Source organism: Mustelus asterias, chromosome 9 (assembly GCF_964213995.1).
Source record: "Mustelus asterias chromosome 9, sMusAst1.hap1.1, whole genome shotgun sequence".
Taxonomy (NCBI): domain Eukaryota; kingdom Metazoa; phylum Chordata; class Chondrichthyes; order Carcharhiniformes; family Triakidae; genus Mustelus; species Mustelus asterias.
The window spans coordinates 67,802,591-67,820,436 of NC_135809.1; the positions used below are offsets into that span (position 1 = coordinate 67,802,591).

At 63.0% G+C, this 17,846-nt stretch overlaps 1 protein-coding gene across 2 annotated transcripts in view; it reads right to left on the minus strand.

The window, feature by feature from the left end:
• kdm5a (lysine demethylase 5A) overlaps positions 1-17,846 on the minus strand; it is a 323,208-nt gene that overhangs the window by 280,154 nt on the left and 25,208 nt on the right. For both annotated transcript variants that reach the window (XM_078220321.1, XM_078220322.1), the window contains exon 3: positions 663-785. In XM_078220321.1, the coding sequence (XP_078076447.1) occupies positions 663-785 (123 nt within the window). The remainder of the gene's footprint in view (positions 1-662; positions 786-17,846) is intronic.

Consider the following 17,846-nt stretch of genomic DNA (forward strand, 5'->3'; position numbering starts at 1 on the left):
GTGCCCTCCCAGCTAGTCTCAACTGCCCGCATTTGGCCCATATCCCTCTAATCCTCTTCTTCTGATGAACATGGATTTGTGAGGTGATCTGTTCAAGGGCATAAAAGGAAAGAGGCTCGAGATTAGGTGGTTGTTTGAATCATAGAATCCCTATAGTGCAGAAGGAGGCCATCGAGCCTGCACCGACAACAATCCCACCCAGGCCCCATCCTCGCAACTCCACATATCCACCCTACTTGTCCCCCTAACACTAAGGGGCAATTTGGCATGACCAATCAACCTATTCTGCACATCTTTGGAGTGTGGGAGGAAATCAGAGCACCCAGAGGAAACCCACACAGACATGGGGAAAACGTGCAAACTCCGCACAGTGAACCCAGGTCCCTGGTGCTATGCGGCAGCAGTGCTAACCACTATGATACCGTGCCGCCCCAAAGAACAAAGTTTTTTGGGGGTGTGTTAACACAGGCAGATTTAAATGGAGGAACAACGTTTACAATAATCAGGGGTGTCTGGACAAATACATGAATAGAATGGGAATAGAGGAATATGGCCCCCAGAAGTATACGGGGTTTTCGTTCAGCTTTATGGTCATTTATTTTCAGTACTTATAAATTTGCTGTGCAGAAAAATAAAATCAAAATACGTAAAATTGTTCTGACCTTACTGAGTGTGTATAAATCCAACATTTTCCTCTCCACGTGTGGGATTTTCAGTGTGGATCCCTGCAGTTCCCAGAATTTTGCTATGTGATCAAGGAAATTCAACTTCACTCGAGTTTGTGCCTGAAAGAATACAACAGCTTGGTCAGTTGCGACTATTACTGAAAATCTGCACAACTCAAAAGTCATTTCAGTGTCATAAGAACATAAGAAATAGGAGCAGGAGTAGCCCCTCGAGCCTGCCCCGTCATTCAATAAGATCATGGCTGATCTGATAGTGGTTTAGTTCCACTTACCCGCCCGCTCCCCATAACCCTTAATTCCCTTATTGATCAGAAATCCATCTACCTGTGACTTAAACATATTTAACGAGGGAGATTCACTACCCTCTGAGAGAAGAAGTTCCTCCTCAACTCTGTCCTAAACTGACTCCCCCTTATTTTGAGGCTGTGTCCCCTAGTTCTTGTTTCTTTTCTAAGTGGAAAGAATCTCTCTGCCTCTACCCTGTCTAGCCCCTTCATTATCTTATATGTCTCTATAAGATCTCCCCTCAGCCTTCTAAACTCCAACGAGTACAGGCCCAATCTACTCAATCTCTCCTCATAAGCTAACCCCTTCATCTCCGGTATCAAGCTGGTGAACCTTCTCTGTACTCCCTCCAAGGCCAATACATCCTTCCGCAAATAAGGGGACCAAAATTGCACACAGTATTCCAGCTGCAGCCTCACCAGTACCTTGTACAATTGCAGCAAGACCTCCCTGCTTTTATACTCCATCCCCTTCGCGATAAAGGCCAACATTCCATTTGCCTTCTTGATCACCACCAAACAACAGCAGTTTTGCTACAAATGATTATGAGCCTTAAAATATACACTTGGGTGAATGTATTCACAGGCTAGATAATTCAACAACTAAAATCCATTCTGCCAAGTGCACTTCATATGCAGGACAACATAAATTTCAGTCAGAGGAAAAATTGGCTGACAGAATATTATTCAGAAAGTCAGATAAAGGGAAAAGATAACACATCATTCATCACTAATAATAAGCTGGGTAACAGTTCCAGCTTATTATAAAATATTGCCAATCTTTAAAGAGGTGGAAGCCAAAGTATGCACTTGTTACGAGTATCTATAAATATAATAAAACTCATCACTTTTTTTTTTAAGTGCAACATTATATCCAGCTTTTATTTTTATTTGATTTGTCACATGTATTGGTATACAGTGAAAAGTATTGTTTCTTGCACACTATACAGACAGAACATACCATTCATAGGATATATGGGGAGAAGGAAAGAAGAGGGTGCAGAGTGTAATGTTACAGTCATGGCTAGGGTGTAGAGAAAAATCAGCTTAATATAAGGTAGGTCCATTCAAAAGTCTGATGGCAGCAGGGAAAAAGGTGTTCTTGAGTCGGTTGGTACGTGATTTCAGACTTTTGTATCTTTTTCCTGATGAAAGAAGGTGGAAGGGAGTTATGTCCAGGGTGCGTAGGGTCCTTGATTATGCTGGCTGTTTTTCCAAGGTAGCAGGAAGTGTAGACTAAAGTCAATGGATGGAAGGCGCACATTCTTCACAAAATTATACACTTCTAAATTCACATTGAAAAATGGACATAATGATCTGGATTTTGTGTAGTTGCATCAAATACTGGTCGAGGATCTTTCATCCGAAGCCTTCAAGGTCGATTGATTATAATTCAGATTTCAGATACCATGTATAAACTTACACTACAATAGCCGAAGCTAGCTACATTAAAGTAAACAAAATGGCTGGAAAAGTAAAATGTATCATTGAATAATAAATACAGGGTACCTGGAATAAATTTTCTTTTTGACATGCTCACCACAAAAGAAAATCACAAGGTAAACCATAGAAATCATAGAAACCCTACAGTACAGAAAGAGGCCATTCGGCCCATCGAGTCTGCACCGACCACAATCCCACCCAGGCCCTACCCCCATATCCCACCCACTAATCCCTCTAATCTACGCATCCCAGGACACTAAGGGGCAATTTTAGCATAGCCAATCAACCTAACGCGCACATCTTTGGACTGTGGGAAGAAACCGGAGCACCCGGAGGAAACCCACGCAGACACGAGGAGAATGTGCAAACTCCACACAGACAGTGACCCAAGTCGGGAATCGAACCCAGGTCCCTGGAGCTGTGAAGCAGCAGTGCTAACCACTGTGCTACCGTGCCGCCCAAACAGTACAATCAAGGTTCGAAGTGCGGTTTTTGGAAGTGCTTGGTTTTTTGAATTTACAGATAAAGGATATTCACCCTGTACAATGTATTTCACCTCAAGTAAACATCATCCAACTAACGTTGAAATGGAGTTAATCTGTAACTTTACCAGAAGAATGGTAGCCTGTAAACCAACCAAATAACTCGCAACAACATTGCCAGGTATTTATTTCCTCACAATCTATCCATGGGAGCAAGCAAAGAAAACAACATTTTCCAAGGAGAACTTAGACAAGAGTGAAAACTCTTGCACATGAACCACGACAGCTGGACTAGTCCCTCCCATTCCAAGCTCTTCTCCAAAGATGGCGATGTACAGTTCTGACCTGCGCTTGTAGCCACAACTAAACGCTAGTCTCGATAACAGTGACCATGAAACTATTATCAATTATTGTTTGAAAACTCATCTGGTTCACTAATGACCTTTAGGGAAAGAAATTTGCTTACCTGACCTGATGTGACTCCACACGCACAGCAATATGGCTGAGTGGTAACTGCTCCCTCTGAAATGACTATCAAATCATTGTAAAGCCCAAAAAAGGCACGAAACCAGCCAGATAACATGGCATCAACCTAAGCACCGGAAGCGACAATGGCACACCCAGCCACATAGATACTGCAAAGTCCTCCTTAATAACATCTGGGGGCTTGTGCTAAAATTGGGAGAGCTATCAAACAGACTAGTCAAGCAACTGTCTGACATAAATCATACCTTACAGATAGTGCCCCAGATACCACCATCATCATCACTGGGTATCCACCAAGACTGGCAGCAAAGTGGTTAAGCAGTTGTGAGGGAATAGCCGTTGGAGTCCTTAACAGTGACTCTGGACCCCATGAAGTCTCATGGCATCAGGGCAAACACGGTCCAGGAATGCTCCTACTAATGACCACCTCCTCCTAATTACCCCAACTCCTACTGATTAATCAGTACTCCTCCATTTTGAACACCATTTGGAGGAGGGCTGAGGGTGGTGAAGGAACCAACAAGAGGGAAAATCATACATGACCTTGGCCTCACATAGTCTTAGGAGGAGGGACCACTGGACAGTCCTTGTGGAGTTGAAGTCAAGCTTTCACATTGAGAATATCAATCATGCTGTGTGGCTCTATCATTGTGCTAAATAGATTCCAAGCAGATCTAGCAAGTCAAAACTCGGCATCCATAAGGTGCTGTGGGCCATAAGCAGCAGCAGAGTTGTACTCAGCCACAATATGTAACCTCACGGCCCAGCACAACCCCTACTCTACCATTACCACCAAGGGGATCAACCCGGTTCAATGAAGAATGCAGGAGGCATGCCAGGAGCAACACTAATCATATCTAAAAATGAGGTGTCAACCCAGTGAAGCTACAACAGAGAACTACCTACACAGAAACTAGAAGCAGGAGTAGGCCATTCACACCTGCTCCACCATTCATTATGATCATGCCTGATGATCAAATTCAACATCCTGATCCCCCATATTCCTTGATCCCTTTAGCCCCAAGAGCTCTATCTAATTTCTTCTTGAAATCAGATAACGTTTTGGCCCCAACTACTTTTTGTGGTAGTAAATTCCAAATATTCACCACTCTCTGGGTGAAGAAATTTCTCCTCACCTAAGTTCTAAAAGATTTACACCTTATCCTCAAACTATGACCCCTAGTTCTGGACTCCCCCACCATCGGGAACATTCTTTCTGAATCTACCCTGTCTAACCCTGTTAGAATTTTATAAGTTTCTATGAGATCCCCTCTCACTCTTCTAAGCTCCACTTAATACAATCCTAACTGACTTAGTCACTCATCATTTAACAGAACTGCCATCCCAGGAATCAGCCTGGTAAACCTTCGCTGTACTCCCTCTATAGCAAGGACATCCTTCCTCAGATAAGGACACTAAAACTGCACACAATACTCCCCGGTACTCCTCACCAATGCCCTATAGAACTGCAGAAAAACATCCCTATCGTTATACTCAAATCCTCTCGCTATGAAGGCCAATATACCATAGGCCTTCTTTACTGCCTGTTGTACCTGCGCACTTACTTTCAGCGACTTATGCACAAGGACACCAAGGTCTCACTGTGTATCCACCTCCCTCAATTTACACCATTCAAGAAGTGAGCTTCCTATTATGCTACCAAAGTGGATAACCTCACATTTAGCCACGTTATACAGCATCTGTCATGCCCCCACACACACAGCCTGTCCAAATCATGCTGAAGCATCTCTCGACCCTCCTCCCAGCTCACCTTCCCACCTAACTTGTATCATCTGCAAATGTGGAGATAATACATTTAGTTCCCTCTTCCAAATCATTAATACACAATGTGAACAGCTGGAGTCCTTGCACAGATCCTTGCAGTACCCCATTAGTCACTGCCTGCCAATCAGAAAAAGACCCATTTAGGCCAACTCTTTGTTTCAAACCTGCTAACCAGCAATTCTATTCATCACAAGACATTACCTGCAAACCATGCGCTTTAACTTTACATGGTAGTCTGCTGTGAGACCTTGTTGAAAGCCTTCTGAAAGTCTAAATAAACCATATCCACTGGTTCTCCTCAGTCAGCTTGACTAGTTACATCCTCAAAGAATTCCAATAGATTCATCGAGCATGATTTCCCCATTGTAAATCCATGTTGACTTTTGATTATGCCACTGCTTTCCAAATGCTGAGTTGTGAAATCCTTGATAATGGACTCTAACAACATCCCCAGCACTGACTTTAGGCTCACTGGTCTATAGAACAAAAGAACAAAGAAAATTACAGCACAGGCAAAGGCCCTTCGGCCCTTTAAGCCTACACCAACCATGCTGCCTGTCTGAACTAAAACCTCCTACACTTCTGTGCACCATATCCTTCTGTTCCCATCCTATTCACGTATTTGTCAAGACGCCTCCTTAAAATTCACTATTGTTTCTGCTTCCACTCCCTCTCCCAGTAGTGAGTTCCAGGTACCCACAACCCTCTGTGTAAAAAACTTGCCTCGCACATCTCCTTTAAATCTTGCCCCTCGCACCTTAAGCCTCAACTCCGAGTAATTGATTTTTCTGACTATCCACTCTGTCCATGCCCCTCACAATCTTGTAGACTTCTATCAGGTCATCCCTCAATCTCCATTGTTGCAGTGAGAACAAACCAAGTTTCTCCAACCTCTCCTCATAACTAATGCCCTCCATACCAGGCAACATCCTGGTAAATCTTTTCTGTATCCTCTCCAAAGCTTCCACATCCTTTTGGTAGTGTGGCGACCAAAATTGAACACTGTATTCCAAGTGCGGCCTAACTAAAGTTGTATAAAGCTGCAATATGACTTGCCAATGAAGTCCATGCAGACAACACCCACTGTCCTACCCCCAATCATCTTTGTCATTTCCTCAAAAAACTCGATTAGGTTAGTGAGACACAACCTCGCCTTCACAAAACCATGTTGCCTCTCGCTAATACGTCCACTTATTTCCAAGTGGGACTAAATCCCATCTCGAAGAATCCTCTCCAATAGTTCCCTGCTTTCCCTCAACCTCCGCTTTTGAATAACGGGCTGACATTAGCTACCCTCCAATCTGTGGAACCAGTCCAGAGTCCAAAGAATTTTCAAAAATGACCACCAATGGATCTACTATTTCCAGGGCCATTTCAAAGAACAAAGAACAAATAAAATTACAGCACAGGAACAGGCCCTTCAGCCCTCCAAGCCTGCACCAAACATGCTGCCCGACTGAACTAAAACCCCCTACCCTTCCGGGGACCATATCCCTCTATTCCCATCCTATTCAAGTATTTGTCAAGACGCCCCTTAAAAGTCACTACCATATCCATTTCCACGACCTCCCCCAGCAACGAGTTCCACGCACCCACTACTTTCTGTGTAAAAAATCTGCCTCTAACATCTCGTTTAAACCTGTGCCCCCGAGTAATTGACTCTTTCAACCTGGGAAAAAGTTTCTGACTATCCACTCTGTCCATGCCTCTCATAATCTTGTAGACTTCTTTCAGCCTCTCAACCTCCGTCGTTCCAGTGAGAACAAACCAAGTTTCTCCAACCTCTCCTCATAGCTAATGCCCTCCATACCAGGCAACATCCTGGTAAATCTTTTCTATACCCTCTCCAAAGCCTCCACATCCTTCTGTTGTGTGGCGACCAGAATTGAACACTATATTCCAAGTGCGGCCAAACTAAGGTTCTATAAAGCTGCAACATGACTTACCAATTTTTAAACTCAATGCCCCAGCCAATGAAGACAAGCATGCCTTATGCCTTCTTGACTACCTTCTCCACCTGCGTTGCCACTTTCAGTGACCTGTGTACCTGTACACCCAGATTCCTTTACCTCAGGAACCCTTAAGAGTATTGATAGGCACTCTGGGATGAAGAGTATCAGGGCCTGAAGATGAAGATTTATCCACCTTTAATCCCGTCAATTTCCCTGAAACCATTTCTCCACTCATGCTGATTTCCTTCAGTTTCTCATTCAAAATTGTTTCTTTCAGAACTTCTAATACTTTACTCATGTCTTCCTATGTGAAGACAGAAACAAAGTACGAATTTAGCTCCTCAGCCATTTCTTCGTTCCCTGATGTGAATTTGCCCATTTCTGACCACCACCGCCACCCCCCCCCTCTCCCCCCCACTGAATGCACCCCATTCCCCCTACTCCTGCCACCCCTCCCCCCAGCAGCTCCTCCCCCCCAATCTCCTACCCCCTCTACTCCACAAACCTCACTCAACCACCGCCTCGACCCCACAAGCCCGCAGCCCACCCCCTCCCAAATCCCCCACTGCTCCTCCTACCGCGCCATCTACCTCATCCTAACCCCCTATTCCCAACTCCCCCACCCCACGCCCCACAATTCCCCTGCCCCACACTCTCCCATATTCTGCCCTACTCCCCAACCCATCCATTATCCTCGACACCCCACTCCTCCCACCACTCCACCTACGCGTCCACATCTTCCTGCTCCCCTATCCCCTCCCACTCCCCATACTCCTATTCCCCTATCCCCCACCACTCCCCCACCAACCCGCCCCCCCCAACCCTCCCCCCACCACTTCCCACCCCCCAACCCTCCCCCCACCACTTCCCCACCCCCAACCCTCCCCCCACCACTTCCCACCCCCAACCCTCCCCCACCACTTCCCACCCCCAACCCTCCCCCACCACTTCCCACCACCACCACTTCCCCCCCCAACCCTCCCCCCACCCAACCCTCCCCCCCCACCACATCCCCAACCCTCCCCCCACCACATCCCCCTCAACCCTCCCCCCACCACATCCCCCCACCACCACTCCCCCCCAACCCTCCCGCCACCACATTCCCCCCACCCCCCCCCCCCACCTCCCCCCCCAGCCCTCCCCCCACCACATCCCCCTCAACCCTCCCCCCACCACATCCCCCTCAACCCTCCCCCCACCACATCCCCCCAACCCTCCCCCCAACCTTCCCCCCCAACCCTCCCCCCACCACATTCCCCCCCCTCCCCCCCCCCACATCCCCCCCAGCCCTCCCCCCCCACAACCCCCCCAACCCTCCCCCCCCAACATCCCCCCCAACCCTCCCCCCCAACCCTCCCCCACCACATCCCCCCCAACCCTCCCCCACCACATCCCCCCCAACCCTCCCCCCCAACCCTCCCCCCACCACATCCCCCCCAACCCTCCCCCCCCAACATCCCCCCCACATCCCCCCAACCCTCCCCCCACCACATCCCCCCCAACCCTCCCCCCACCACATCCCCCCAACCCTCCCCCCACCACATCCCCCCAACCCTCCCCCACCACATCCCCCCCAACCCTCCCCCCACCACATCCCCCCCCAACCCTCCCCCCACCACATCCCCCCAACCCTCGCCCCACCACATCCCCCCCAACCCTCCCCCCACCACATCCCCCCCAACCCTCCCCCCACCACATCCCCCCCAACCCTCCCCCCCAACCCTCCCCCCACCACATCCCCCCCAACCCTCCCCCCCCACATCCCCCCCAACCCTCCCCCCACCACATCCCCCCCAACCCTCCCCCACCACATCCCCCCCAACCCTCCCCCCACCACATCCCCCCACCACATCCCCCCCAACCCTCCCCCCACCACATCCCCCCCAACCCTCCCCCAACCACATCCCCCCCAACCCTCCCCCCACCACATCCCCCCCAACCCTCCCCCCACCACATCCCCCCCAACCCTCCCCCCACCACATCCCCCCCAACCCTCCCCCCACCACATCCCCCCCAACCCTCCCCCCACCACATCCCCCCCAACCCTCCCCCCACCACATCCCCCCAACCCTCCCCCACCACATCCCCCCCAACCCTCCCCCCACCACATCCCCCCCAACCCTCCCCACCACCACTCCCCCCCAACCCTCCCCCCACCACATCCCCCCCAACCCTCCCACCACCACATCCCCCCCAACCCTCCCACCACCACATCCCCCCCAACCCTCCCCCCACCACATCCCACCCCAACCCTCCCCCCACCACATCCCACCCCAACCCTCCCCCCACCACATCCCACCCCAACCCTCCCCCCACCACATCCCACCCCAACCCTCCCCCCACCACATCCCCCCCCAACCCTCCCCCCCACCACATCCCCCCAACCCTCCCCCCACCACATCCCCCCAACCCTCCCCCCACCACATCCCCCCCCCACCATTTCCCACCACCACCACAACCCCCCCAACCCTCCCCCCGCCACTTCCCCCCCCAACCCTCCCCCCCAACACCCCTCCCTCCACCACTCCCCCCACCCTCCAAACCACTCACCCCACCCCCCAACACTCCCCACACCACTTCACCCCCCACCACATCCCCCCCAACCCTCCCCCCACCACATCCCCCCCCAACCCTCCCCCCATCACTTCCTCCCCCCCAACCCTCGCCCCACCACTTCCTCCCCCCCACAACCCTCCCCCCACCACTTCCCACCCCCACAATCCTCCCCCCCCACCACTTCCCCCCCAACCCTCCCCCACCCCCACTACCCCCACCCTACCCCCCAACACTCCCCACACCACTTCCCCCCCAACAACCCTCCCCCCCAACCCTCCCCCCACCCTCCCTCCCCCCACCACTTCCCCCCACCAACCCTCCCCCCACCACTTCCCCTCCACCAAGCCTCCCCCACCACTTCCCCTCCCCCACCCTCCCCCCACCACTTCCCCCCAACCCTCCCCCCACCACTTCCCCCCCAACCCTCCCCCCACCACTTCCCCCCCAACCCTCCCCCCACCACTTCCCCCCCAACCCTCCCCCCACCACTTCCCCCCCAACCCTCCCCCCACCACTTCCCCCCCAACCCTCCCCCCACCACTTCCCCCCCTGCAACCCACCCCCCACCACTTCCCCCCCAGCCAACCCTCCCCCCAGCCAACCCTCCCCCCACCACTTCCCCCCCTGCAACCCACCCCCCACCACTTCCCCCCCAGCCAACCCTCCCCCCAGCCAACCCTCCCCCCACCACTCCCCCCCCCGCAACCCTCCCCCCAGCCAATCCTCCCCCCACCACTTCCCCCCCCAACCCTCCCCCCACCACTTCCCGCCCCCCCCGCAACCCACCCCCCCACCACTTCCCCCCCCGCAACCCTCCCCCCAGCCAACCCTCCCCCCACCACTCCCCCCCCGCAACCCTCCCCCCATCACTTCCCCCCCCAACCCTCCCCCCACCACTTCCCCCCCACCACCACTTTTCCCCCCCCAACCACTTCCCCCCCAACCCTCCCCCCCACCACTTCCCCCCCAACCCTCGCCCCACCACTTCCCACCCCCCACCACTTCCCACCCCCCACCACTTCCCACCCCCAACCCTCCCCCTCACCCCCCACCACCCCCCGCTTCCCCCACTGCCCTACGCCCCCCCCACCGCCCTCAGCCCCCCCACCACCCCACCGCCCCCCCACCACCCTACGCCCCCCACCACCCCACCGCCCCCCCACCACCCTACGCCCCCCACATCACCCCCCCCACTGCCCCACCGCCCCCCCCACCACCCTACGCGCCCCCCCCACCACCCTGCCCCCCCACCACCCTGCCCCCCACCACCCTACGCGCCCCCCCACCACCCTACGCCCCCTCCCCCCACCACCCTACGCCCCCCTCCCCCCCCACCACCCTACGCCCCCCTCCCCCCCCACCACCCTACGCCCCCCCTCCCCCCCCTCCCCCCCCCACCACCCTACGCCCCCTCCCCCCCCACCACCCTACGCACTCACCACCCTACAACCCCCCTCCCCCCCCCACCACCCTACGCCCCCCCACCACCCCACCCACCCCACCAGATCCCCCCCCCACCCCACCCGATCCACCCCAACCAACCCCGCCCTATACCCCCCCACCCAACCCTATACCCACACCACCCCATCCTATACCCCCCAACACCACCCTATACCCCCCCAACACCACCCTACAGCCCCCACCACCACCACCCTATACCCCCCTATCAGCACCCTACACCCCCCCCACCACCCTACACCCACCCCACCACCCTACACCCCCCCCACCACCCTACACCCCCCCCACCACCCTACACCCCCCCCACCACCCTACACCCCCCCCACCACCCTACACCCCCCACAACACCCTACACCCCCCCCCACCACCCTACACCCTCCACCCCCCCCACCACCCTACACCCTACACCCCCCCACCACCACCCTACACCCCCCCCACCACCACCCTATAGCCCCCCCCACCAACCCCACCCTACGCCACCCACCAACCCTACCCTACGCCACCCACCAAACCCACCCTACCCCCCCCACCAACCCCCCCCACCAACCCCACCCTACCCCCCCCCCACCAACCCCACCCTACCCCCCCCCCACCCAACCCCACCCTACCCCCCCCCACCAACCCCACCCTACCCCCCGCACCCCACCCTCCCACCCCACGCTATCCCCCCCACCAAACGCACCAACCCCACCCTACCCCCCCACCAAACCCACCAACCCCACCCTGCCCCCCCCACCAACCCCACCCCCACCCTATACCCCCCCCACCACCCTATACCCCCCCCACCACCCCCACCCCCCACCCTATACCCCCCCCACCACCCTATCCTATACCCCCCATCACCACCCTATACCCCCCACCACCACCACCACCCTATACCCCCCCACCCCATCCTATACCCCCCCCCACCACCCTATACCCTGGCAACACCAAAACCACCCTATCCTATACCCCCCCACCACCACCCTATACCCCCCCACCACCACCACCCTATACCCCCCCACCCCATTCTATACCCACCCATCACCACCCTATACCCCCCCCACCACCACCCTATACCCCCCCACCACCACCCTATACCCCCCCACCACCACCCTATACCCCCCCACCACCACCCTATACCCCCCCACCACCACCCTATACCCCCCCACCCTATACCCGCCGCCCACCCTATACCCCCCCACCACCACCCTATACCCCTCCACCACCACCCTATACCCCCCCACCACCACCCTATACCCCCCCACCACCACCCTATACCCCCCCACCACCACCCTATACCCCTCCACCACCACCCTATACCTCCCCCACCACCACCCTATACCCCTCCACCCCATCCTATACCCCCCCACCACCACCCTATACCCCCCCACCACCACCCTATACCCCTCCACCACCACCCTATACCTCCCCCACCACCACCCTATACCCCTCCACCACCACCCTATACCTCCCCCACCACCACCCTATACCCCTCCACCACCACCCTATACCCCTCCACCACCACCCTATACCCCCCCACCACCACGCTATACCCCCCACCCTATACCCCTCCACCCCATCCTATACCCCCCCACCACCACCCTATACCCCCCCACCACCACCCTATACCCCTCCACCACCACCCTATACCTCCCCCACCACCACCCTATACCCCCCCACCACCACCCTATACCCCCCCACCACCACCCTATATCCCCCCCACCACCACCCTATACCCCCCCCACCACCACCCTATACCCCCCCCACCACCACCCTATACCCCCCCCACCACCACCCTATACCCCCCCCACCACCACCCTACACCCCTCCACCACCACCCTACACCCCTCCACCACCACCCTACACCCCTCCACCACCACCTTACACCCCCCCCACCACCACCCTACACCCCCCCCACCACCACCCTACACCCCCCCCACCACCACCCTACACCCCCCCCCCACCACCACCCTACACCCCCCCCCACCACCACCCTAACCCCCACCAACCCCACCCTACCCCCCCACCAACCCCACCCTACCCCCCACCCCACCCTATCCCCCCCACCCCACCCTATCCCCCCCACCCCACCCTATCCCCCCCACCAAACCCACCAACCCCACCCTACCCCCCCCACCAACCCCACCCTGCCCCCCCCACCAACCACACCCTACCCCCCCACCAACACCACCCCCCCACCAAATCCCCCCCACCCCACCGCCACACCCTATCCCCCCACCAACCACACCCCATCCCCCCCACCACCCCACGCTGTCCCCCACACCACCCCTCCCCCCCACCACCCCACGCTATCCATCCCACCACCCCACCCCCCACACTATCTTCCCACCACCCCTCCCCCCCACCATCCCACGCTATCTCCCCACCACCCCTCCCCCCCACGCTATCCCCCCCACCACCCCACGCTATACCCCCACCACCCCTCCCCCCACCACCCCACGCTATGCCCCCACCACCCCTCCCCCCACCCCACACTATCACTGCACCACCCCTCACACCCCCACCCACCCCCACCCCTCCCCACGCTATCCCCCCCACCACCCCACCCACCCCCACCCCTCCCCACGCTATCCCCCCCACCACCCCATGCGATCCCCCCACCACCCCTCCCCCCCGACGCATTCCCCCGACGCTATCCCCCCACCACCCCCACTACCCACGCTATCCCCCCACGCTGTCCCCCCACCACACCACGCTGTCCCCCCACCACCCCACGCTGTCCCCCCCACCACCCCACGCTGTCCCCCCCACCACCCCACGCTGTCCCCCCCACCACCCCACGCTGTCCCCCCCACCACCCCCACGCTGTCCCCCCACCACCGCTCCCCCACGCTGTCCCCCCACCACCGCTCCCCCACGCCACCCCACCCCGTCCCCCCCCCGCCACCCCACCCCGTCCCCCCCCGCCACCCCACCCCGTCCCCCCCGCCACCCCACCCCGTCCCCCCCCCCGCCACCCCACCCCGTCCCCCCCCCCCGCCACCCCACCCCGTCCCCCCCCCCGCCACCCCACCCCGTCCCCCCCCCCGCCACCCCACCCCGTCCCCCCCCGCCACCCCACCCCGTCCCCCCCCCCGCCACCCCACCCCGTCCCCCCCCCCGCCACCCCACCCCGTCCCCCCCCCCGCCACCCCACCCCGTCCCCCCCCCGCCACCCCACCCCGTCCCCCCCCCGCCACCCCCACCCCGTCCCCCCCCGCCACCCCACCCCGTCCCCCCCCCGCCACCCCACCCCGTCCCCCCCCGCCACCCCACCCCGCCCCCCCCCCCGCCACCCCACCCCGCCCCCCCCCCCCGCCACCCACCCCGCCCCCCCCCCGCCACCCACCCCGCCCCCCCCGCCACCCACCCCGTCCCCCCCCCGCCACCCACCCCGTCCCCCCCCGCCACCCACCCCGTCCCCCCCCCGCCACCCACCCCGTCCCCCCCCGCCACCCCACCCCGTCCCCCCCCCGCCACCCCACCCCGTCCCCCCCCGCCACCCCACCCCGTCCCCCCCCCGCCACCCCACCCCGTCCCCCCCCCGCCACCCCACCCCGTCCCCCCCCCCGCCACCCCACCCCGTCCCCCCCCCCGCCACCCCACCCCGTCCCCCCCCCGCCACCCCACCCCGTCCCCCCCCCGCCACCCCACCCCGTCCCCCCCCCGCCACCCCACCCCGTCCCCCCCCCCGCCACCCCACCCCGTCCCCCCCGCCCACCCCACCCCGTCCCCCCCCGCCACCCCACCCCGTCCCCCCCCGCCACCCCAACCCGTCCCCCCCCGCCACCCCAACCCGTCCCCCCCCCGCCACCCCACCCCGTCCCCCCCCGCCACCCCACCCCGTCCCCCCCCGCCACCCCACCCCGTCCCCCCCCCGCCACCCCACCCCGTCCCCCCCCGCCACCCCACCCCGTCCCCCCCCGCCACCCCACCCCGTCCCCCCCCCGCCACCCCACCCCGTCCCCCCCCCCGCCACCCCACCCCGTCCCCCCCCCCGCCACCCCACCCCGTCCCCCCCCGCCACCCCACCCCGTCCCCCCCCCGCCACCCCACCCCGTCCCCCCCCGCCACCCCACCCCGTCCCCCCCCGCCACCCCACCCCGTCCCCCCCCCGCCACCCCACCCCGTCCCCCCCCGCCACCCCACCCCGTCCCCCCCCGCCACCCCACCCCGTCCCCCCCCCGCCACCCCACCCCGTCCCCCCCCCGCCACCCCACCCCGTCCCCCCCCCGCCACCCCACCCCGTCCCCCCCCCGCCACCCCACCCCGTCCCCCCCCCGCCACCCCACCCCGTCCCCCCCCCGCCACCCCACCCCGTCCCCCCCCCGCCACCCCCACCCCGTCCCCCCCCCCGCCACCCCACCCCGTCCCCCCCCCGCCACCCCACCCCGTCCCCCCCCGCCACCCCACCCCGTCCCCCCCCCGCCACCCCACCCCGTCCCCCCCCGCCACCCCACCCCGTCCCCCCCCGCCACCCCACCCCGTCCCCCCCCCGCCACCCCACCCCGTCCCCCCCCGCCACCCCACCCCGTCCCCCCCCGCCACCCCACCCCGTCCCCCCCCCGCCACCCCACCCCGTCCCCCCCCGCCACCCCACCCCGTCCCCCCCCGCCACCCCACCCCGTCCCCCCCCGCCACCACCCCACCCCGTCCCCCCCCCGCCACCCCACCCCGTCCCCCCCCCGCCACCCCACCCCGTCCCCCCCCGCCACCCCACCCCGTCCCCCCCCCGCCACCCCACCCCGTCCCCCCCCCCCGCCACCCCACCCCGCCCCCCCCCCGCCACCCCACCCCGCCCCCCCACCCCGCCCCCCCCCCGCCACCCCACCCCGCCACCCCCCCGCCACACCACCCCGCCACCCCACCCCGCCCCCCCCCGCGCCACCCCCCCCGCCACCCCACCCCGCCCCCCCCCGCCACCCCCCCGCCACCCCCCCCGCCACCCCACCCCGCCCCCCCCCCCGCCACCCACCCCGTCCCCCCCCCCGTCCCCCCCGCCACCCACCCCGTCCCCCCCCGCCACCCACCCCGTCCCCCCCCCGCCACCCACCCCGTCCCCCCCCCGCCACCCCACCCCGTCCCCCCCCGCCACCCCACCCCGTCCCCCCCCCGCCACCCCACCCCGTCCCCCCCCGCCACCCCACCCCGTCCCCCCCCCGCCACCCCACCCCGTCCCCCCCCCGCCACCCCACCCCGTCCCCCCCCCGCCACCCCACCCCGTCCCCCCCCCGCCACCCCACCCCGTCCCCCCCCCGCCACCCCACCCCGTCCCCCCCCCGCCACCCCACCCCGTCCCCCCCCCGCCACCCCACCCCGTCCCCCCCCCGCCACCCCACCCCGTCCCCCCCCCGCCACCCCACCCCGTCCCCCCCCCGCCACCCCACCCCGTCCCCCCCCCGCCACCCCACCCCGTCCCCCCCCCGCCACCCCACCCCGTCCCCCCCCCGCCACCCCAACCCGTCCCCCCCCCGCCACCCCAACCCGTCCCCCCAACCCGTCCCCCCCCCGCCACCCCAACCCGTCCCCCCCCCGCCACCCCAACCCGTCCCCCCCCCGCCACCCCAACCCGTCCCCCCCCCGCCACCCCAACCCGTCCCCCCCCCGCCACCCCACCCCGTCCCCCCCCCGCCACCCCACCCCGTCCCCCCCCCGCCACCCCACCCCGTCCCCCCCCCGCCACCCCACCCCGTCCCCCCCCCGCCACCCCACCCCGTCCCCCCCCCGCCACCCCACCCCGTCCCCCCCCCGCCACCCCACCCCGTCCCCCCACCCCGTCCCCCCCCCGCCACCCCACCCCGTCCCCCCCACCCCACCCCACCCCGTCCCCCCCACCCCACCCCGTCCCCCCCCCGCCACCCCACCCCGTCCCCCCCCCGCCACCCCACCCCGTCCCCCCCCCGCCACCCCACCCCGTCCCCCCCCCGCCACCCCACCCCGTCCCCCCCCCGCCACCCCACCCCGTCCCCCCCCCGCCACCCCACCCCGTCCCCCCCCCGCCACCCCACCCCGTCCCCCCCCCGCCACCCCACCCCGTCCCCCCCCCCGCCACCCCACCCCGTCCCCCCCCCCGCCACCCCACCCCGTCCCCCCCCCCGCCACCCCACCCCGTCCCCCCCCCCGCCACCCCACCCCGTCCCCCCCCCCGCCACCCCACCCCGTCCCCCCCCCCGCCACCCCACCCCGTCCCCCCCCCCGCCACCCCACCCCGTCCCCCCCCCCGCCACCCCACCCCGTCCCCCCCCCGCCACCCCACCCCGTCCCCCCCCCCGCCACCCCACCCCGTCCCCCCCCCCGCCACCCCACCCCGTCCCCCCCCCCGCCACCCCACCCCGTCCCCCCCCCCGCCACCCCACCCCGTCCCCCCCCCCGCCACCCCACCCCGTCCCCCCCCCGCCACCCCACCCCGTCCCCCCCCCGCCACCCCACCCCGTCCCCCCCCCGCCACCCCACCCCGTCCCCCCCCGCCACCCCACCCCGTCCCCCCCCCGCCACCCCACCCCGTCCCCCCCCCGCCACCCCACCCCGTCCCCCCCCCGCCACCCCACCCCGTCCCCCCCCCGCCACCCCGCCACCCCACCCCGTCCCCCCCCGCCACCCCACCCCGTCCCCCCCCGCCACCCCACCCCGTCCCCCCCCGCCACCCCACCCCGTCCCCCCCCGCCACCCCACCCCGTCCCCCCCCGCCACCCCACCCCGTCCCCCCCCGCCACCCCACCCCGTCCCCCCCCG